At 37.9% G+C, this 23,300-nt stretch overlaps 1 protein-coding gene across 17 annotated transcripts in view; it reads right to left on the bottom strand.

The window, feature by feature from the left end:
- Positions 1-23,300, bottom strand: part of cacna1aa (calcium channel, voltage-dependent, P/Q type, alpha 1A subunit, a) — a 91,193-nt gene that overhangs the window by 36,397 nt on the left and 31,496 nt on the right. For 9 of the 17 annotated variants that reach the window (XM_028041652.1, XM_028041649.1, XM_028041645.1 and 6 more), the window contains exons 4-32: positions 22,780-22,871; positions 21,384-21,536; positions 21,056-21,243; positions 17,735-17,838; positions 17,475-17,590; positions 16,496-16,540; positions 16,295-16,378; positions 14,898-15,104; positions 14,326-14,438; positions 14,080-14,192; positions 13,844-13,975; positions 13,534-13,606; positions 12,708-12,825; positions 12,423-12,490; positions 12,145-12,251; positions 9,995-10,045; positions 7,733-7,898; positions 6,905-7,533; positions 6,408-6,757; positions 6,169-6,301; positions 5,870-5,999; positions 5,502-5,561; positions 5,298-5,404; positions 2,920-2,931; positions 1,393-1,492; positions 1,084-1,244; positions 775-915; positions 490-691; positions 214-378 (exon numbers count right to left, since the gene is read on the bottom strand). In XM_028041652.1, the coding sequence (XP_027897453.1) occupies positions 214-378; positions 490-691; positions 775-915; positions 1,084-1,244; positions 1,393-1,492; positions 2,920-2,931; positions 5,298-5,404; positions 5,502-5,561; positions 5,870-5,999; positions 6,169-6,301; positions 6,408-6,757; positions 6,905-7,533; positions 7,733-7,898; positions 9,995-10,045; positions 12,145-12,251; positions 12,423-12,490; positions 12,708-12,825; positions 13,534-13,606; positions 13,844-13,975; positions 14,080-14,192; positions 14,326-14,438; positions 14,898-15,104; positions 16,295-16,378; positions 16,496-16,540; positions 17,475-17,590; positions 17,735-17,838; positions 21,056-21,243; positions 21,384-21,536; positions 22,780-22,871 (4,120 nt within the window). The remainder of the gene's footprint in view (positions 1-213; positions 379-489; positions 692-774; positions 916-1,083; positions 1,245-1,392; positions 1,493-2,919; positions 2,932-5,297; positions 5,405-5,501; positions 5,562-5,869; positions 6,000-6,168; positions 6,302-6,407; positions 6,758-6,904; positions 7,534-7,732; positions 7,899-9,994; positions 10,046-12,144; positions 12,252-12,422; positions 12,491-12,707; positions 12,826-13,533; positions 13,607-13,843; positions 13,976-14,079; positions 14,193-14,325; positions 14,439-14,897; positions 15,105-16,294; positions 16,379-16,495; positions 16,541-17,474; positions 17,591-17,734; positions 17,839-21,055; positions 21,244-21,383; positions 21,537-22,779; positions 22,872-23,300) is intronic. The other 8 variants (XM_028041651.1, XM_028041642.1, XM_028041643.1 and 5 more) reach the window with 5 other exon arrangements.

Below are 23,300 nucleotides of genomic sequence, written 5' to 3'. Positions count from 1 at the left end.
TGCATGAATTGCACACAACAATACATTATTGATGTTGATTGATGTTATTCCTAGATCCATGGTCTGCATTGCAGACAAAACAAATGGCAAAATCTGCTTTACATAACAAAGGGAGCCCAAGTTCTGTTAGTGGTACTTGTAACACTGATATATGATATATATACAACTATGGGGCTATGTTATTGCATGTATGTTTAGCTCATTGTAACTTACCTTCATCATTAGCACCACGGTGTTGAGCGCGATCATAGCCATAATGGTATATTCAAATGGCGGTGACACCACAAACTCCCACATTTTGTACTGAAAGCTCAATTTATTCTGAGGCATGTGGCGTGTCAGAGGCCTGGCGTTGATGGCAAAATCTATACATGCTCTCTGTCCAAGACAAGAGAAAAGTTACATTCTAGTTCCAACTAAGTTCTCTGCACTCACAGTTAGAATTCAATTAACATAATGCTAATTTGCGATATTGTGTTAGCTTCTTACCTCATTCTTTTCCAGACTATATTCTTCCATCATTTTGTCTCCTTGTTCTTGGAAGGTGATGATAATGAGAGCAACGAAAATGTTGACAAAGAAGAAGGGGAAGACCACGAAGTACACCACGTAAAAGATGGACATTTCCATCCGATACCCTGGGCTCGGGCCCTGATTCTCATAGGTCGCATCCACTGAATGTTTCAGCACCCTGTGGGGGGAAAAAACAGGTTATCAAATTAAAGAAAAAAATGTAAATTCTCTACTCAATTTTACATAAGTATAATAGCTTACTGCGGCCACCCCTCTCCAGTGGAAACGGTGAAGAGGGTGAGAAGGGCCCAAGCCACATTGTCATAGTGGAAATCGTATTTCTTCCACTCCCGCTTCTGCGCCCTCACTTCGTTATCACGTTCATACACCAGATATTCGCCTCTGAAAGACACATATTGCATCCTCAGTATGACAAAAAATTACTTAGGTTTGTTTTCATATGCATACATCTTTGGACTTCGATGCATGTCCTAAAGAAATTGGAAAGAAACAAAATTACTTCATAGACAAATGATATTAGGCTGTCATAAAGCACTGGTACTTCCTGACCTGCAGTCGCGCTCAAACTCTTTGGATTCATCAGTGCAGTAAAAGAAACGTCCCTTGAAGAGCTGCACAGCTACCACAGCAAAGATGAACATGAAGAGTAGGTAGACAATCAGGATGTTCAGGACGTTCTTTAGTGAGTTCACCACACAGTCAAACACAGCCTGATCACAGAAAAACAGAAAGAAGTAGGGATGTTGTTTACATTTGTCAAAACACATAAATCTATAACATGTATTTTTCACTTGCATAACAGTACGGCTTCAACTTTGCAGAAGGTATTTTTGAGTTTGATGAGTAAGGTGGACATACCTTGAGCTTTGGAAGCCGTTTAATGGTCTTCAGAGGACGCAAAACTCGCAGAACCCTCAAAGATTTGATAGTGCTGATGTCTTTTCCTTTACTGCTACCCCTACATATGAACACATAGACAAACACACATAAATTAAAGAGTTTAAGAACAATACAACAGCCTTAGCCTTCTGCATACCAAAATGGCCGTGTGCAGCCATTTTTTTGTTTGGCACTGATTCGAGTTAGCTCGCAAAGAGTAACTGCGTCAGGGTTAAATATATAGCAACACATGCAGCATTGCTATAATATTACACTACATCTTTACTTCTAAGTGTGGCTTTGGCATTGTAGCTACATGCTAGAGTTAGGTGTCTTTTCAAAACTATAGTACATGCTATCGATCCTGTCTTAATACTGTTGTTTTACTCTACTTGCTAAACACTTTGCAATGTATTTCAATGCTTTACACATGTGGCTATAGCCTTGGCTTGCACATGCCCAGCCAATGGTAAAATCTATTCATGCTGCATTGAAACCTTGCTTCCATGCTGAAAGATTTTTTATCTTTTCAGCAGCAGCCAGAGTGATGGAGAAGGGTATATTTTGGAAAATTATTTCTAGAGAATTTTGTGCGGTGTGGACTTTGCTAGACATAAATAAGTCTAGCTGCTTATTGATGTTCAAACAACATAGACTATTATATTCAAAGGCTCTCAGCCTTGATCTTCATGAGTACCAAGACAAACCTTGGTGAAAACCTAGAACTAAATCCAAGTCATGCTCTTCTACTCAATATATGGTCACACAATATCAAATTTAAGAACTACAAATAAGTAACAATATTATATGTTACATACATTAGATTACACAGTTGCAATTATGCATTAGGAAAATCCTAATGTGAGCTGATTATGAGCTGGGAAACTTTACAGTAGTTTAAAAGCTCTTTTAGTTCTAGGCAAATATGTTTTTTCACCACACTTGACAATTAGGGTGAAAAGATGAAGTTTAAAGGTTATCAAAGCGATAGCAGCTGTGTACACAACTGCCAACTTCTTCCAGCTGTCAGGCCAGATGGCAGTCTGCTGGTAGTTATATACAAATTTCTGACTTGGTGTGCAAGACTGCACAAGTGGGCATGCTGCGCTGAGCTTTTTAATGTAGCACTCAGTTTCTTCACAATGAATTTAGATTTTTTTTTTTTTTACAACATTCTCACCCTTTTAATAATAAAAAAATGGCAATAAATGCAAATTGAAGACATTTGTTGTTTGTCAGTCTTTTCTTCATTGATTTTGTCTTGTGTTAAACCTTCCATGAGCACCTAATGTCGCGTTGCAGCACTGTGATCCAGCCGACACATGATGTAGGTTAAAATGAGGTTTATATGTGTTTGGAGCGGAGTTATTTCATGGTGAAAGGTACACGTTTCAGCAGTGATGAGGGATGAATGAATAAAAAAACTGAGTGTGATCTGAAGAACAAATACTGAGAGTGCAGAAGGAAAGGAAGAGGAGAAAGACTGAGCAAGACAGAGAACTTTACCCGCCGCCGCCGCTGTTGGTGATCCGAAGGAAGAGATGAGTGAGAAGTGAAAGACAGTAAGAATAAGGGAAAGAGACGACAAAAGACAAAGGGTGGGAGAGAGACACCAGATGGGACACAGAGAAAGGAGGTAATACATCCATATGAGAGACAGAGTTAGAAAAAAGTACGAGGACATAAGGATTGCTCTTCATTCGGTAAACTTTCAAAGTAACATACCCCTGCTGCAAAAACAAACATGCACATAAACATTTCACAAGCATATTTCTAAACAAATGATTAAATATGGTAATTAAAATTTCCTTTAAAGGTCATCACTCAAGTTCAGTAATAAGGCATGCCTGACTAAATTGTTGCTAAAAACTGAAAACAAATTTTAATCTCTATTTATAGACACTTAATATTAACATGTTATGAAATAAAATCAAATGCGTTTCTTTTATATTGCTTTGAGCTCTGACTTCAGTCTTGACAAGAACGTCGGGTTGACATTGGAAAAAACCAGGACAGCCACAATTGCGACAAACGACACGGCAGCTCTCAGACCTGACTGATTGGATTAAAGGAGCGATAAACATCTCAAACAAGACTACCGATCCGTTCTGGAGTGCTGCTCAATTCCCAGAAATCAAATTAAGGTGTTATCTTGATGGGTAGAAGTCTGGTCTGACTGGTTCCATCTACCTAATACTCATTAGCGTTGTAAACCACAATTGTGGTTTAGCCTGATTAATTGGATAATTCACTTCTCAACTAAAACCCTGTATGACTGCCCGACAGTAATTCATACATTTGCATTGAAAGCAACTTTGGGAGACAAAAAAATGCAAACACAAAACCTAACTCACGTGATATGCAAAAAGCTTAAATTATCCCGTTAATGATATGCATTGATCTATTTTATACACATATAGAAAGACAAATCAATTACACTGAAACACAGAGCAGGACAGGGTGTAGGTAAAAAGATAACACACATAAAAATGAATCAGAGAGAATGACCCAGGAAAAAAGCCAGTCTTCTAAATGGAGCACCACCACTGAAGCCCCTGTATTGTTCATATTTTGATTTTTGAACAGTTAAAGCTTTGAAAAATAAGGTTTGGTCATGGGGCACCCAAATTAATGGCATTTAGCAAAATAAATACATAAATAAATAGTGGTAGAAAATATCTGTATTTTATTTTCCTCAGTTGAAATAAGTAAGTTAAATTGAGGGTGTGAAATATCAGCTAAAAGGGGTAAAAATATCCCAGAAGAGTTGAGTAATTTAATACAATAACTCTAATAAACTGCCTTAGAAGACTGTCTGAATTGTTAACTGTTACTACATTTCAAAGCTGTTTTTTAATGATATTAACTTAATATTATCTTTATTTCACAACTAGTCAGTCCAATTCAATTATGTTTTTCTTTTATATAAACAGCCAATTTACAACAAAAACAATCTCAAGGTACTTTACGTCACTAACTGGTCCAACTAATATAATATGTTCCAGTTCCCTTACTGAAATGTGTGAATATAACTACCGTATTTTTAATAATCTGGTATACCACAGATGTAACAGGCAACAAGTACAATCCATAGGAAATGTGCTTATGTTGCTACCATTTGCCACAGCTAAGAGACAAAATCAACTAAGACATTTCACAATGATTGGATTAGTGCTGTACAACCTGAGTGAATGTATGAAATAACACAAATATGTCTAATTCCACTGATTCTTTGTTTATACCCAGAGTAGCACTTAAACTCTAAGTTGACTCACTTACAAATTACTTTGCTTCATCCCAGCCATGCAGATTAGGTAGAATTGAAAATACCTGCTTTGTTGAGGAGAAGGGCATGGAAGCCAAGTTCAGCATGACCTGGCCTGGCTTTGCATTGGGCCCACTTTAAGTTTAGAACGCCCTGGGCACTAAAGGGTTACAGGTGCAAAGGGTGGTCCTCCCCTCTCACAGGGTAAAAATCGGGTTGGTTAGGAAGGATGCAGGGGTACTATTTTCTACTGAATGCTTGAGTGTAAAGCAGGTGGAGGAGGGCTTTGAAGGAAGAGTTGCTTGAAAATAAAAAGGGTTTCAAAAATATAAGATGGACTGGAGAGAGGAAGTGGAAAATAGGCAAATGTCACAGACTGGCAACAAATTGGCAAAAAATGGTTAACTGAGGAAAGGGTACAAGAAAATGTACATGGCTCGATGGTAGGGATAGAAGAAAAAGCAAAACAGAACACCAGGAAGGAATGGAGAGAAAAAGGAACCATGGAAAGCTAAAGGGGAGTACGAGAGGCTGTACTCCGAGGTACAATTGTATTTAAGAAATGGGACATGATGAGGTGCAGGAACAAGGAAAGGAGAGGGAGAGGAGGGAGACTTACGTGAAGGCAAAGGCCACCAGAGCACCACTAACCACTATAAAGTCAAGGATGTTCCACAAGTCCCGAAAATAAGAGCCCTGGTGCAAGACCAAGCCCAGATCCACCATCTAGAAGAGAGACACAATTCATAACCAGATTGGTACTGGTTTGTATTTGAAACTATTAATGGAATTTCAAAAATGCTAGTTAGACAGTTTCTTTTACCTTTATCAGCATCTCAAATGTGAAAACTCCAGTAAAAACATAGTCGAAATAGCGAAGTACCTGTGGAATGAAAAATAAAGATCTAAGGAAGGACAATAGTTGTGCCAAGGCAAACAAAAAAAGAAAAATATATCCACAAAATCTTTAAGATAAAAGAAACTCAAAAGCTTTGCATAACCCCCCAAAAATTATTATGATTGTATCATAAAAAAAGATGACTCATCTGAACTGTCCTCTCTAAAAACTAAATTACTCAGCCAGAAAACATGTAGAGGGAAAACCAGGGACAAAATGAAATATAAAAAAGAAAGTGAAATACATAATATCTTACACAGAATTGGTATAAAAATGTATGTTAACTTTCTTACATTGTTTCGAGGTGATTCAGGCCAGACAGGATCTTCAGCAGCCAAAGCGATACTGCTCATAGCAATGACCAACAGGATACACATCTCAAAGTAGCGTAGAGTACAAATGTAGTGGCATGCCCGCCGAAAGCTAGAAGAACACAACATTGGTTATTGTATAAATGCTATGTTGCTATATTAAATGCTATATTTTCTACTTCTGAAACAAAGGACTAACTTTAAGAATTCAATAAATGCATCATTTGTATCATCCTGTTTATGTAAAGTTTTGATTAATATGTGCTTAAAGCTTCTCTTACGGGTTAGTAGTGGACAAGATGAACATGGAACTGTATGGAGGCATGGGTCTGGGCCCTCCTTCACCTCCTTTATCATCATCGTCATCCTTGTCCTCCTTTGCCGGTAGAGGCTCAGTGTTCGCATTTTTATTGACTGAATCATAAATCAAGAAAAAAAGTTTTTGGTGAGGATTGGTCTGTAATTATTTATTTTTTTTTTTTTTTAATTAGGCAGTTTTAATTTTTTTTTTCTGGCCTACCTTGGAGAATAGCGTTAATAGACGGGAAAATTGGCATGTCCACTGCTGTGTAGTCAGGGTGAGGCAGCCTGATCACACTGTGCGCTCGATGATGGCCGATGTTGCCGTAGCTATCCAATGTAACTAAACTTCCATGAGTGCCACTGTTAGCAAGATGGAGAGCAGATCCGAAGCCAGGGGCTAATGCGTAATTGGCAACTGGATTAGAATGACTTTGGCCAGGTGGAGAAGAGCCAGAGACCAGTTTGGTGTTCATTAGGTTGTCCATATCTTCACTGTACTGGCTATTCTGCCTGGAGAGGCTCTTTTGGATGGGTCGAGTGGTAGAAAGGTTTGGGACACTGCAATCCCTAGGAAAATGTCATTGAATAATTAAAAAGGTGGTGGATTGATGAAAATATTACCAAAGTTGAGAAGTAAGTAAATAAAGAGGGCATTTGTTTGTGGTCTGAGAACATCACAGCACAGTGGTAACTCTAAACTAAAGACATACTTACCTCCTTCTGTGCTGGCACATCCTCCTCCCCTCTCCCTCTGATTGATTGCCATGTCGACTTCTTTTTGGCCTCCTCTCACCACCTTCACTGGCTCCCTGATGGTCTCCTCCAGCTCCAGGTCTGTTCATCCCCTTACTCTTATGCCTCCCTGATTTTCCAGCTCCTCCTCCACCCTCCTCTCCATCCTCTGCAGTTTTTCGATGTGACCTTGTCCTCCTGTGCTCTGACTGTCCTCCCCCTCGACTGCCACTCCGGTTGTGGTGATGGCGTCTGGGTGGCCTCTCTTCTGAGCCTGGACCTGGAATGACTGTAGCGTCCAACCGGACGTGAGATTTGTGGTGAAGCTCACCTTTGCGACTCCGCCTACTCTCAGTGGACTCCCCTCGATCCAGGAGAGCCCTGGGTTGGCCTGAACCGCCTCCACCTCCTACTCCTACTTGACCATGTTGGTCTTGCAGCTGCGTTTGTTTGTGGAGCTCATCGGAAGAATGGTGCTGGGTAATACAGAGGTCCGAATTGTTGGCAGTGGTCTTGTTGGTGTTGTTGTTTCGGTTCTCACAGGGATCAACGACTAACGGTCGATCCAGGTGAGTTTTCATGTCGGGGCGGACGTGACGGGCGAAGTTGACCTACAAGAAGATATGAGGATACAAAAAAAAAAAGACAGATGATGGAAAGGAATAAACACAGGTAGCAAAGAAGAGTTAAAGAACAACACATTTCATTTTCTAATCAGATTTGAAGTGCAAATTGTATAAAAAAAATGCCAGCCAGCTTGTGTACACTGATAGCACAAGTCTAAGGGCTAGTTTACGCCTGGTCCTTTACATTGTTGTGTTCTTCCCTCCCTGTCCTTGCCTTCCAGTGATCATCAGGGTCCAGCTCATTATAGAGGGCCTCACGACTGGATGCCAGCGTCTGCTTCCTCAGCTCTTTGGTTCGCTGTTCCCACACTGATTTATTGATACCTTTGTGGTTCTTCTGCTGTTCCTTACTGTAGATAAACAAAGGAGGAGAAAAGAACGTTGTTAGCATTGAGAGCCTTTATTGGGCTGCACCTTGTGAAAACATACACTTAAATATATGAAGGTGATGACATGGAAATTAACACCAAAAATGTAAGTACATAAAGTAGCAAGGGCATAAAGACACAGTGGGGCCCACAGACATTTACGGGACATTTTGGATAGGTCTATAAAACAGGGCAGGTTCCAACAAAACATAGCTACTGTTGTCTACACAGGTTGCCAAAGTGAAAGCCAGTTTGGCCTTACTTACTGAACCATGTGTGGACACAAGTGGAGGATAAATCTGAGGCAAGGTCTGAAATCATTGACACAATTGACACAACCTGCTTACACGCAATTTGTAAAGAAATAAAATAAAATAAATTTAAAAAATGTGTAGTTGACAGTAGTCAGTATTACCCTAGTTGTAGAAAACTACAATTTGGAAAAATATAAATAAGTTTGGTACTACGACACTAGCTAACATCTAGCAATAGCAGGCCCAAGACCAAAGTAGTTGCCATATCTCAGCTGTTTCTTCAAAGGCTACTTGATGAATCTTGATAAATCATTCATTTTCCATAAAGTGGTTATTAATCAAGAAATGTTTAGTTATTTAACCAGGCAGTCATGTTGCTTCGCATGAAATTTTTATGAGAAAGAAATACCAATTTAATATATTGCATTTTAAATATAAATTATTTTTATACCACATATTTTCAGTGCTGCTGCACAGTGGGGCAGTAGCAAAGTTCTAGGTTCAAATCCTGGTCTGAGATCTTACGGCACAGAGTTTGCATATTCTCCTGATGCATGCTGGTTCTCTCAGGGTACTCTGGTTTGTGCTAGGCTATCACCAGGTGCTTCAGCTCACTCTGGAAGACACAAAAGCTTTTCACCAGCAGAAGATTCCAAGTGCTTTTTACCAAAACCAATAAATACAAAATAGAAAATGCACTGAACATACAGTATTTCCCATTGATATCACAAATGGCAAAAAAAAAAAAAACAAATCTGTGCATCCCAGCTACAAGAACACCATCAGAATGTATCTTTAGCACTTCAGGTGATATTGTTAACCAACTGTCCAGAAGATACCTTTTTTATTTTTGTTAAATTTTGTATTTGTTGTTTCATACTTAGCTGAGTTTGTAAGACGGATAAATGGTGGAACAACCCACAAACACAATTAAATTGTTTTCCTCCCCATTATGGTGGTTATTATTTAAATAAATGTATTTTCTGAACATACTATGCTGTCATTCTGCTTTTCTGTTATAAGTTTGAGTAAATAAATCACCGAAGCACTTGGAGGCACTCTCGGGAAAAATAAAAGCCTTGTTTGCCACTGCAAAGAGCTTGTGCGCATCCTTATAAACGACATAAAAAATTTTTTTTGTGGCTTGCATCTTTTGGCTTAAACAAAGCATTCTTATTAACTAAGATGTCACTCATTGTCCCCCCTCAAAAATGGCTCTTAAACAAACAACCGGTGGGCTCAGCCTATCACCGATGTTTGATTAAATTCGTCCAATCACCCAAATTTGGTTGACTGTTTCTGATTACCTCAACTCACTGTTCCATATTTTCATGATTTTCCACAATGGGAGAACTCTGAATGTTGTCTGCTGCAGGTAATAGACTGACTACTGTTAATAACTCCACAGAACACAAAGAGCTTAAAATAGCAATCAATCAAAGCAAGATCATTAAAGCTACGCCCCCAGAATAGCCACTGAGTTGACCAAATGAGCTATTAGTGACCACCTCCTTTCTTACCCTCCAAAACTACAAACGTTTACTCCATTGTCTCTTAGGGCCAGCAGTCAACCACAGTAAAGCAATAGCAGTGCTGCGTGGAGCAGGCAACAACAACAAAAAAGGAACCTGTAACACAAATAAGCCAACATAAAAACAGCTAACGAAAGCCTGAAATGTCAGTTTTAAAGGAAAGTTAAACAACAAAGGTAAGAAAGGAAAGGAAACTGTTCTCAAACAAAAACAAAAAAAAAAAAGAAAACAAGGAATGGTTGTAAAGTCAAACAGAAGGAATTCAGAAATGAATTAACAAATAAATAAATACCAGTCCAGAAAGGGGTCGGATGCGTTGTGACACTCACTGTGTACTTTGTTGCTGAGGAGGGAAACAGCTGGTGAGTGAAATGGCACAAAATAACAGAAGGATTTTATTCCAAAATTGGTAATGTGTCCACCATAGCAAAGAGCGGGCCAACTTATAATAATTGCACTGCAGATATTAATTCAGGAAAGTGTTTCATTTTCATAAATGCTAATTTGCTTTGCACTTTTTTTTTTAAAGAAATTTTGGCATTTTGGAATGCAATCCTTTACATAGAGACACAATACAAAATGCACATTAAACAGTCACCCAAACCACTGAGTCAGCAGTCTGCTCCATCAAAATCTGTGCCATTTATGCAACGCTGGGCTTTTTGTGATATTCACAATGTCCTTATGCGGCATGCCTCCCACCATCATTCAATGTGTCCATGACACAAGGATTTTTTTTAAAAATCACTATTGAAGCACGCTTTCATTTTCCATTTATATGCGATATAAAATAAATTATTTTTATATTCAAATAATATTAAAAACTCATACACAGCAAAACACATTTGTCACTGTGACTTTATTACAGTGTGTAATTTAATATGCTTTCATGCTAAGTAGAATATGATTAAGCTCCCAGATGATGAACATAAAAATTATGGCTATTGCCTATGTTTGTGCATTCCACTATGATGGTTTGATCTTGAACATAAAAATTGACTCTGTCGTCATGCTATTGTTTTGCAGGGTTTTATGTAGATTTCACAGTAGCCTTCTTTCTGAGACAACCATAGAATATCTTCTTAAAAGATTCTTTATGCATCAGTGGTGACCCCATGTTGAAAATCCCTGCTTGGAAAAGGAAGGACTGTTTCGAGAAGGAATTTCAATAAATTTCCTAAATCCTTTCACAAGTTTGGGATTTCAAGCAGAATTGAAAACTCAAAGCAACCTCCTGTTCTAAAATTTAAAATAAGACATAAACATCCTCTCAATTACAAATTCAGTCTTATTCTGCAACATATGGCCCAATCAGGTGTCATAGGTGGAAGTTTTTATCTTTCTAACTATGTATATTGGGAAACATTCCTAGAAGGTGAATGATAGGATGGAGCTTCTGCATGCAATTGAAACAAAGGCAAAATACTTTATGCCTATGACTAAGACAAATACACATATGCTTACAGAGAAAGTGCAGATCTATGGAAACTAAAGAAATAACCATAATTTATGAAATAACGGACTAATCAACAGTCAGATTACTGTCAGATACTATGTTTACAGAGGCTAATGTATCAGAGGAATAAGGTCAGTGTCTACCTGTCATGTGTGGTGTCTCCCTGTTGTGCTGACCATATTGTGGTGTGAGTGACAGAGTGTGTGCAAGTAGGACGGAGTGAACTTTATCAGTAACAAAAGGAAAGACCCCTGTGTATCCAGAGAGAAGAGATCAAAGACTTGTCTGGCTCGAGGAGAACTGGCACAGAGCAACGTGTGTGTGTGTGTGTGTGTGTGTGCGTGTGGGGGTGTGTGTGTGTGCATTTGTGTTTTATCAGGTAATCGGGTAATGTGGCATACTGGGTATGGTTCTGGGAAGCTGCCTTACATCGAGACCAATGCATTTTCTTTTACTTTAACTCCTCCTTGGTGAAGAATATTGGCCCATGAATGCATTGGTTAATTTTCTACACTAGTTTGTACAAGACATTGATCAACAAAGAAAAACCTATTGTATTATGTATGACAGACTTATTATATATGCTCAATTCAATTCATTGCATTTACATAATTCTAATTCAGAATACATGTTATCTAAAGGCACTTTGCAAAAAGAAAAAGAAGAAAATTCAATCAAATACTACAGGAAGACTCCAAGCCAAGCACACAGTTCCAGCAGATACTTTTAGTTGCCCTAGTCAAAGTACTAAGAGAAGTAAAAAACAGATGTAAAGGGACACAACCAAAACAGACAAATGAAATGACATAAAGACAAGGCAGTAATTATATGCACGCCTCAGCACAAAATTAAATTTTTCAACCCAGTGTATCCCTCTCAACTAAAATGGGAAAATACTAATAAAGGAATTCTCCTGTAAAAATTCTTGACATTCAGATGGAGAAGCTAAAAGAAAAGACATAATAGTGGCAATAACAAAAACTCACGCTGCAATGGAGAGGTTGGCGGCTGACAATGGGCTGACTTCAGCCACCTCCTTTGCTTTCTGCAGGGCAATCTTCTGACTGGCAGCTTCCTCTTCTTCCTGCTCATCCTGCAGAAAAAGGATTATAGATGAAAATCAAGCACAACGTAAGTGAAACAAAGAGAACTGAAAGTGCAAATAAGTGGAACAGAACAACCCTCTTCATAAAAAAAATAATCTCTGGTTTTAAAAGTAAGAAACTCCTATAAAGTGTCAAAAAAAAACTGTGAAGTACTTTACCTTGGTCAGTTCTTGAGCATTGGCTAAATTGTCCACAGCGATGGCCAAGAACACATTTAGCAATGTGTCTAAGCACAGAGTTAAAAAAAAATACAATTCCTCTGGCATTGTAAAAGAGTACAATACAGTGTACCCATAAACAAACAGCAAACCACATATTTATAATGAAGAGACAGGTTATATTAAATATAATTTACTAAGTATGTATTAAGTATAACTGTCAGTATTTAGCTTAGGGATTGAGGTGCTTATGTGTTTCCTCACACCATTCCCGTCAAAGGATACAGTTGCCAAAAAGAGTGAGAACAATAAAGAAGACAGAGAAGGCCATCCCTTTTTGAACTCCACCCTGAGACTGAATGCCATCATACATCACCACGTTCCAGTCCTCACCAGTGAGGATCTGTAACACACACAAAATCCAACAAAGTTACTCCAAGACTCATGGATATGACATACAAAGCTCAGACACATTTATTGGCAACCCTTGTAAAGATGTGAAAAATGACCAGAACAAAAATTCAGCCTTTATTTGAAGAATATTTTAGATTTTTTATTTTTTTTTTTAAATATAGCTTTTCATTCTAGCAGATTTATTTACTGGGGGCAAAAAAGCCAATTTTAAGAAACAGCTTTTAAAGAGAGACAATAAGTCACTGTTGGCAAGTGGTATAAAATGATAGGAACCAAAGCATTTTCAAATGTTGTAGTTTTCTTGTCATGTTGATCAGAGCTTCTGAGAATGACTAATTTGTAATCTATGACTCCCTGGTGTCATATTTATAATATATAATAATCTGGCAAATAAAACATTTGGCCAGTTATTTTAGTAACTGGCCAATAGACTGGATAGGGATACAGATTTGTCTTCAAAAACACTCTCCTTGTGGTCACTGCATTATTTTAATCAACCACCAGATGCTATCTACACACCCATTGGTTGCCTGGGAATGGTACCAGAAAAAGTATTTTCTGTAACGTAGGGATGTGTAGTTTCTAGCTTTTATACTGTATGTTTATGAGCAAATTGTTAAGCCCCATAAAAACTAGTTTTTCGGATCATTTTCCCTCCCTCCTGTCTTTCCTGTTTCAGAATATTGCCTCCGCTCACCTGAAACACCGTCATTATTGCTGCAGGGAAGGTATCGAAATTGGTCGGAGGGGTGCCATTTTCAAAATTAAACCTAGTAGGAGGTAAAAAAAAAAAGAAAAAGGAAAATATAAAAAACACAACAAATAGCAGTAAAAACAGATTTGTCTCACAAGTAAAGCTCATTATGTTGCAAAAACAATTTTAAAAAAATTACTCAGAAACCAGCAATTAACAGAAAGCTGTCTCTTGGCGGAAAACTGCTGCAAATTAGGTCAATTATGAGAGAAAGAAAAAAAAAGAGAGAGAGAGACAAGAAAACAGCACTGACTGTCCTCCGAAGAGCTGCATGCCCAGAAGGGCAAAGACAACTATGAAGAGGAAGAGCAGGAAGAGCAAGCTAATGATGGACTTCATGGAATTGAGAAGAGAGACGACAAGGTTACGCAACGATGCCCAGTACCTGAAGAAAAGAGAGAGGAAGTGTGTAATAGATTATGTTTAATGGTGATGGCAACAGGAAGTCGTACATTTTAGATGGTAAGGGATCATATTTCTCTGACTCACTTGGTGACTTTGAAGATTCTTAATAACCTGAGAGCCCGTAGCACACTGATGCCAAACGATGTGCCCGGTTGGATGATTGACCACAACACTTCAAATATGCTGCCACAAATCACCTAATGCCAATATACAAAAAAAAAAATCAATAGGTTCTACACACATTTACATTTACAAATGTAAGTTCCTTTTTCACTTAAACGTTTGAGCAAACAATTTTTCACAATTTTTAAGTGCAATGCAGGATCTCACAATGCAGTCGAAACAGTTGAAGGAGGAGTTGAGGTAGGCCTGTTTTCCGAGGCCGTACATTTTAACACACATCTCAGTCAGGAAAATCCCCAGGAAGATGAACTCAGCATAAACTGCAGATGGAAGAAAACAGTCAAAAAAATACATTTTTACATTTTAAAATGGCAAAGTTTTGATCTTATTTAAAAGCTTTGGTGAAAAAAAAAAAATTGAGAGCGATTATGTCAGCCAACAAATTTGTCTGCATAGTGGATTTATCTCAGGTACATTAAGTGGGAAGGAAAGTGTTAAAAGTAGAGCCTAGTTAAAAAGATGGTCAGCAATTCACATCTGCATGTATACTAATATGATATACTTCTCATTCTATTTCAAACATTCAGATATGCAGCTCCTGGTTACTTCTGGATGTACTTGTTTGTTGATGTCTATGTCAGCTTTTTCATGGATTTAGCCAAATTACAGAAAAAAAATGTGCTAACCCACTTCCTTTTCTGTAAAGCTGTGATGGCAGCATTTGTGTGTTTGCAGGGATAATCTGTACATAAAGAGAGCGTGTGTTCCCTCCTACTCACATAGAAAATCTGAAAGTCGTTCGGGCTGGTCGTAGTGCACTACAGCCACACACAGTGTGTTGAGGCCCACCAAACACAACACGGTCCAGTAAAATGCCTGGGACTTGACGACGCGTCGTACAAAGAACCGAAACCGCCGCTCCCGCCGCTTGAAAGTTGAACCTTCGAGTTTTGAGCTTTTCAGACTGGCACGAGCAAATGGTGAACCTGGAAAATATTAATCAAAAACAAATAGAAATAACTTGACACTTAAACAATTTAACCAGTACACATATTGCTTCACTTGAACGTGCAACTCTGAGAAGTAAAAGGGCAACATACTTCATAGGTAGCACTTATTTCTGGGTACATTAATAATAAATGTTTAACCTCTAAGGTAGTAATGAAACCAATATAAGGTCATAGTAAAATCCTTTATGACCACAGGACTAAACATTAACCTTATGCATTAGTGATTCTTTGATAAAAAGGTTGTTTTGTTGGGTGGCACTTTCTAAACAATATATATATTTTTAAAATTACTGTTTAGCGTTGATTACACTGTTTTGTGGTACATACCTGTTGAACTTTTTGACATTAGGTCCGATTACAATAAACTGCCCCTGAAAGTTTATTGTGAAGTGAGAGTAGAAGGATGTGTTAGTTTAGAAATTTAAAAAGTATGGCACGTGTTTCTATTCAGCCTTCTGAAGTCAACTCGTTGCAGAACTACCTTTTTTATTTACCTTTTGTGCAAATTTACTTACACTTACAGTTGCAAGCCTTTTGGAGAATATCTGTATCAGTGTTGCACACAAACAGTCTATAATTAGTAAAACCAAGTCAGAATGGACAGAGATTATCTTTGATCATCTAATTTAAAGTTTTCAATAATATAGGATTGGATTTAAATCTGGACTTAGACTAAAAAGTGTTACCATGCTTGAACAGGCATTGATCTAAACCCTTCCACTGTAAATCTGGCTGTACAATAAGGGTTGCTGTTCTGCTGGAAGGTAAACCTTCCTATGAGTTTTCTACCAGGAGAAAAGATCCAAAAGTTGCTAGTAGTGCATGGTCGGAAATGTAAAATTGCAACTAAGGCATGTAGAATAAAACAGAAACTTAAGGTCACTCTCTTTTGCAATTAAAGATGTGGTGAAAGAACATCCGAAGGCGTAAAGCTTGAACTGAAACAATAACGTATTGTTAAAGACAGGGAAAAAAAGAAGACATGGAGGGAGAAATGTAATACCAGGAAGAACACAGCCGTATAGAAGAAGACAGAAAAGCAAAGGGCAGAAGAAGGGAAGAGACGGCGGTCAGATAATGCTGAAATGCAAGATAAGATACCATCTCTATGTACCTGAGGTTTGTGTGTGCTTGAGACAGACTAAGTGAGACAGGACATATCTTACCCAATGCCAGATCTCCCTCTCCTTCCTCTGGATTGAGGAGCTCCGCTTTGTTCTTATGGTTTTTTGTAGCTCTTCTACGAGAACCTGTGGCAAGATAATACTTTTTTTACGGCAATAAGATTCATGCTGAAATGTGTGGTTTTTAGTTGTTTGCAACAGATTGGAAAAGCTCATTAATATGTGCACAGCATTATTTCATACCGTCATAATCATTTTCATTCTCATCATCTGCCAAGATGACCTCTTCTACAAAACAGAGAAAATGTTATTATTAAATACATCTTCATGTTTTGCTGTAACAGCAGCAAAATCAAGTTGAGCATCAGTTTAATACTAAGAAGAAGACTAAATATCAAAAAGTAAATAAGAGAGAAACTTGTTTGTATTGTACATATAACAAACATTTGAACCCGTGGATCTTGAATATGAAAGTAAAATCATGTGTCTGTGTGTGTGCAGACACGTGTTAAGTCAGAGCAGCTACCTACTGCTCTGACTTAACTCAAAAGACATATGTGATAACTCACAAAGGATCAATGCTGTCAGATATGAGTGATTTCACTTAACAACAAACAAAAACGACAACTGTGTGCCTTGGGTTATTTATCTGTACCTCAGTTTTTCAGTCTTCATGTAGGTTGTCTTTTTAAGAAACTCAAATGTCTGTTTCCATTTTTATTTCTTTTTCTCTTTCCTCTTTCTGATGATAAGCCTTCCATTCCATCCCTCTTTCCCATTAACATCTGCTACACGTTGAGTGTAATGTAATCAGGAATCAGAAGAATCATACAAATACTGTAATTTTTTCAATTGACTCCATACTTCAATTAAACTATTATGTATTTATTTTTTTTGATCAAATAAAATATAGCTTTTACCTGTTATGAAATAATAAAATACAGTCTTCTTTTAGATTAACAAATATAGAATCTATTAAAAGGGCTTAATTTTTGGCAGTCTAAAAGCACAAAAATAAATTATACCTTGCTATGTAGAGTTATCGTTGAATATTGTTCTGTGAGGAATTATTGAAATCATACAAAGCTAGTGTAAAATTTGTTGTTTGCCAAAGAATGAAACCAAACGTTCTTTGATGGAAAAATTTTAGGTGAAGGTAGGTTTTCGGATGGAGTCATTTATCTACACAACATGTGAAGCACATGCAATGAACTTTCCATACCGGCCTTGCAGATCCACTCCAGGTATCCATTGAGTTCCCTTTCAATCTGCTGCTGTCGTCTAAGCTTCAGGAACTCTCTCCTGTTCTCCACACGCTCCCTTTCTTTGGCAAACTCCCTAAAGAGAGAAACACACAAGAAAATGGCAACTTTACTGTTTACAACATTAATCAAATTTAGAAAATGAACAAATTACATTTTACATTAGTTATGATATATAATTGTAACAATGCACATGCATGACATAAACTTCCATGCTTACCCTGACAACACACCAAGCACCAGGTTGAGCATGAAGAAGGAGCCGATGATGATAAGCGGGATGAAATACATCCAGTTCCATGCGCTCCCTGAGGCGTCGTTGCTCTGGAAACACACACCCAGACAATATGCAGAGTAGTTTGGCTCTCTGCTCCTTTTATTGGTTTATGCCAATAGATATATCACGAATCAGACTGATTACCAACATACCCAATTATGAACAGTTAGATAATTAAAGAAATGAGACATATGTGAAATATTTCAAAGTAGAGTTTAAGTGGTAAAGCAGAGAAAAAGATATAAGTGAACTAAAACAGCAGCCCTGGAAATTGATGTTGATGATGTCTTTACTGGAATCCCAATTCAGCTTGAAAGTGGCATTCTGAAATAATAGGTTGTTCCAAGGATTTTTATGTGATACATTTATACTTTTGATATTATAAACTTAAGTTACTATTACTACCTGAAAATTAACCTGCTAAGAGTAGACTTCCAAATTTAATGCTACATACTGTAGAAGCAGAAACACCAGCAAAACAGGAATGACATGAATATGCTTGAAGTCATCTTAATAAGTAAATGCATCTCTGCCACTCTATTTAGCTGCACTGTCAAAGTAAATAATGCATAAGAAATGCTTTTCTTGTTCCATCTCTGCTTCCGAAATTTTTCTGTTTAGGGAACTGTTTTCCTTATTTTCATTAGAGCCTTTGTGTCTTGTATCCATAATGTTTTAAACCATATCTACTCAGTCAAAATTTAGGGGATTGTTTATTTTGTATTTTTATGTTTGCACACTTCCCATTCTTTATCCATTCCCATCTCCTCATTATTACTGATTGGCCTTTCCAAAAATGACGTCGTTTACTCTTTCTGCCTTGGACTGTATTGTCTCCCTGTCTCAAGTCACCCATCTCCCCCCTCATTCCTACCACCTGCATGCAAGCCACTGCTACTGCTGTGTATTCAGAGAACTGCAGACCATTTTTTTTTCTGCCATTAAAGTTTTATTGCTCCTCTTCCTCAGCAGTTGCAAGAATAACTTGGACTGAACAGGCTGTTTTAAATATGGAGCAGCATCGGGAAGGAGAGGCACGACGAGAGAGTGCAACAGTCAGGAGAGAGCAGCAGAGGGATGGAGGGGAGAAAGATTAGAACAAACAAAGATAACAAACACCAAATAGCAATTAGGGGAAGACAGAGTTGTCGTTTTCACACAAAAAGAAGTTTAGAGCAAAATTGGGTCTAGATATTTGACATTATTTTGGCAGATTTAATTTAAATATCCTGGTTTTCTAGTATAGACTCAACTTTAAGCATTGTTCACAAATTTTGAACAGGGCTGGAGACAGGGTTTTAGGAAGAGCAGACTGATGTTAACATACTTTATTTGTTCCAAGTCTAGTTATGATGTGTATTTGATATAAATTTTCTGTTGGAACACCTATTTGTGCCTAAATATCAGCCATCTGACCCAAACAATTTCTACCTCATGAAAGGAAATCTTATCGAAAGTTGAGGAAAGAGGAAACACTCAGCAAATTATAAACAGGTCAGCTAAAAAAAATTTTATATGTTAAAAATATTCAGAAAATGATAATATTGTGAAAAAACGAAGGTGTCTGGTTTCTCTGGGCAACACAATCACGGGGGAAGACTGCTGACTTGACAGATGTCCAGAAGACAGTCACAGACACCCTCCACAAGGAGGATAAGCCTCAAAAGGCCATTACTAAAGAGGCCAGTTGTTCACAGAGTGCCTTATCCAAGAATATTCATAGACAGGTCAGTGGAAGAAAAAAACGTGTGTGCAGCAGAAATAGGGACTCTCTCCATGTTCTCCTTGCTGGTTGTTTCTCTGGATTTATGGTTTTTGTTCTGTCTTGGCTCCATTGTTTGTTTTTTTTAAAGTTTCAGCCACCTTATTTTATTAAACATTCATCATCAACTCTCCGCTCTTGCATTGGGGTCCTACCTTAAAACCACATCCCCTGACACAAAGCCTTTTCGTGGGCTACAGATGTCGCAATTTTGGTCTCAAGAAACTCCTGTACCGGAGACAAGTTGCAGAAGCGTCTTAGCTGAACTAAGGAGAAAAAGAACTGGACTCTTTCTCAGTGGTCCAAAGTCCTCACTTCTCCAGTGAAATTTTGCATTTCATTTGGAGTTCATGGCCCCAGAATCTGGAGTAAAATTAAAGCGGTTCAGATTCTTCATTGCTTAAAGTCCAGCATGAACATTTGACAGTGAGGTTAGAGGTCGTTATGTCACCCTCTGGTGTTGCTTCATTGTGTTCACTGAAGTCTACAGTCAACACAGCCATCTATCAGGAAATTTTAGAGCACTTCATGCTTCTGCTGACCGGCTGTGTGGAGATGCTGATTTTATTTCCCAGCAGTTCTTGGCACCTGAGCACATTGCAGGGATTTATTGGGTGCTGTCAAAAGGAAAAGGAGAGCCACCGTACTGAACAATACTGATGACCTGAAGGCTGCTATGGAAGTGACCAGGGCTTTCAATACACCTCAGCAATTACCCAGGATGACTGTCTCCACGCCACACCGCATTGATGCAGTAAAAGAACCCCAGATCAAGAATTAAGTATTTAGGAAAAAAAAACAAAAAAAAACATACTTTTAACAAGAGTGATATTCCTGTGTAACATATATCTTTTTACTTACTTTAGAAAATATCAAAATTTCAGAGAGACTGACTTTTGGGCAATCACTCTCTATAAGTCATACTCACCAAAATGACAAGAACGAGAAGCTTGAAATGTTTTATGCTATGTGTAATGCATCCGTATAATATTTTCATTTCACTTTTTAAAATGAGTGACCAAAAACTTTTTCATAATATAATTTTTTCTTAGATTTACCTGTACTGGAAAGTATTTTTCTCCAGAAGACAGTGTTACATTACTATATAATGAGACGACACTGGCTAAGAAAGAAGCACCCGCTTCAAAATTGACAAGAAGTTCAACTGAAATCTAAGGTTAGCCATGTAGAAAAGTCAAGTCCAACTGGAGTCAGGTGTAATAGTCAGATGAGTCAAAGACTGAGCAAATTTGGCAAAATAAAGGTAGATATGTCTGGAGCAGTCATTGTGTCCTTTCAAACTTAGGAAGAATGACACAACAATCGAGCATGGTGGTAGCCTCATGTCACGGTCATAAACACTGCCAATGGTACGGCCATGTTGTATAAAGTGGGTTGACCTGTACAACATGAAGCCAAATGGCAACACAGTAAAAAAAAAAAAACAGAAAAAAACAAACAAACAAAAAAAACCCAGAAACATTCTGCTTGGTTGTACGCACATAGTAGAGAAGGTCTGTCCAGCCCTCCATGGTGATGCACTGGAAGACGGTGAGAATAGCAAACAGGATGTTGTCAAACTGGGTAATGCCAAAGTTTGGCCCCAACCAGCCCCCTCTACAAACGGTGCCATTTGGACACTCCCGGGATGGAGGTTCTTCTCCACATGGGAACTCTTCCCGGATCTCACCTGTTTTTGGGTGGAAGTGAGAATTCATAAAAGAACAAAAATAGTCACAGGTCATTATGTCATACATACAATGGTATTACTTTTATTTCCTATAGACCTGAACAAATTATAATATTTATTCATCACAAGGACAGTTTCACCTGTGTGGTTGTCAAAGCAGGTTTTGTGGAATTTGCCTATGTAGAACTCCAGACCAATGATGGCAAACATGAGGATGGCAAAGAAAAGCAACAGGCCAATTTGTAGTAGGGGGATCATGGCCTTCATGATGGATTTGAGCACTACCTGTAAGCCTGAAGAACACAACAGAAACACTTATTTTTGTGCAACATGATTTTTATTTCCTACCTGAAAATTACTATCAGGTCCAGATATATCACTTTTGTGCTTTTGATCTGATCCATCAAGACAGCACTCGTCAGTCTTCTAGATATGCAGCAGCAGAGTTTCAGATGTGTCTAGAGACACCGCTACACCTCTATATACAGTATGTTCCTGTAGTCTATATTTAACAAAAGCTGCTTCACAACTGATCTGAAGCACCAGCCAAAATAACTATTTTATATCCCCTCCAGAAGGCTCGAAATCTGATCTAATCAATGACTTTCACTGCGGATGACTACTCGTGACAGTTAAGATGACACAATAAAGATCCTTTCCATAAAGAACAACACAAGGCAACCAAATTGCTCATTGTCATTCTCCTAAAACTAACATTTTGGTTAGCTGCATTCAACGTGTATAATGAATGCTTCACTTTCATAAATCTATGAATCTGATATAAGAATCAGTCCAGAAGAGAATAAAACAAAAGGTCGTAGAACTGTGACTGAGAAAAATCTATGAATACATCTGGAGTTTCAGACAACTGAAAGTATCTGCTTCTTCTTTTTGTTGTACTTCTAAGATGAAATTTTTATTTATTTATTTTTTTGCTTTTGCACTAAGCCTTATGGCTAAGTGCTGTGCCCTAAACCAATGCTTCTCTATTATGTTATCATCTTTCGACATAAATTGGGTCGTGAAATAGTGAGGATCCAAGTAGACCCTCATTCCTCTGAAAAACTAAGTAAAACCTTTAATTTTAATTCAAAATAGAATGTTTTTCATATATTATAGCAATTTTAATGTCATAATCAATTCTAACAATAATCATCTCAAGAACAATATTTTCTCAAAACACTATTGCCTTGGAGCAAGATGGTCTTTGTGTAGGTTCTCTGGCTTCCTCCCACAGTCTAGAAATATGACTGTTAGGTTATTGGTCTCTCTAAATTATACTTTACATTCCAATAAGCACATTGTGCACAAAAGACCAATATTTTGTTGGTGAATTGTACAAAAAATAAAATAAAAAACAGAACCAGCATAAAACAATGACTTTAAGGCCTGTTAATCCTCAAAACCAACTAAAACAACAATGAATTTTAAAAAAGAACCGTTCATAGCCTTCAAAATTCATCAAACAAGTAATTTCAAGATAAAGTTGGAGACTTGAAAAAGTTTGTATAGTTCCAATAATAGGTATTGACTTACTAGGTATACCAGACACCAGCTTGAGAGGCCTCAATACCCTCACAGCCCGAAGGGTCCGCAAGTCGAAATCTGAGCCCACAGTGGACAGAATCCTGAAAGCAAAAAGATAAATGCTCAGATGTGTTCATGGCAAATCAATATTCGAGCCAGTCAGGCTTGTCACTGTCAGTCAAACTCTGTGTTTCTCACATTCCCTTTCATCCACACACAACCCCTGCAAGGCCATTACAAACAACTGGATGAGCACTGTATGTAAATCCTGTAAGAGCCAAACCAATCAATAGAGCTGACAAGTAAAGTAAGACAGAGAAGTGTATCAGGATGCGGGAGGGGCCCACTGAAGAGATACTGCTGTGTATCCAGATTTTAGAGGGACTACTAAAGAAAAGGAAAGATAACAAGATGCAGAAAAGATGGTGGTGAGATGAAAAAGAAGGCTGGAAACAGACACAAAGAGAAGTACTACCAGATAGTCTGAATGACTATTTTTCTTATTTTGTCTGTTTGAGATACATTTAGCT

The sequence above is a fragment of the Xiphophorus couchianus genome, chromosome 16, assembly GCF_001444195.1.
Source record: "Xiphophorus couchianus chromosome 16, X_couchianus-1.0, whole genome shotgun sequence".
Taxonomy (NCBI): Eukaryota; Metazoa; Chordata; class Actinopteri; order Cyprinodontiformes; family Poeciliidae; genus Xiphophorus; species Xiphophorus couchianus.
This window is presented reverse-complemented; position numbering and strand designations above follow the sequence as displayed.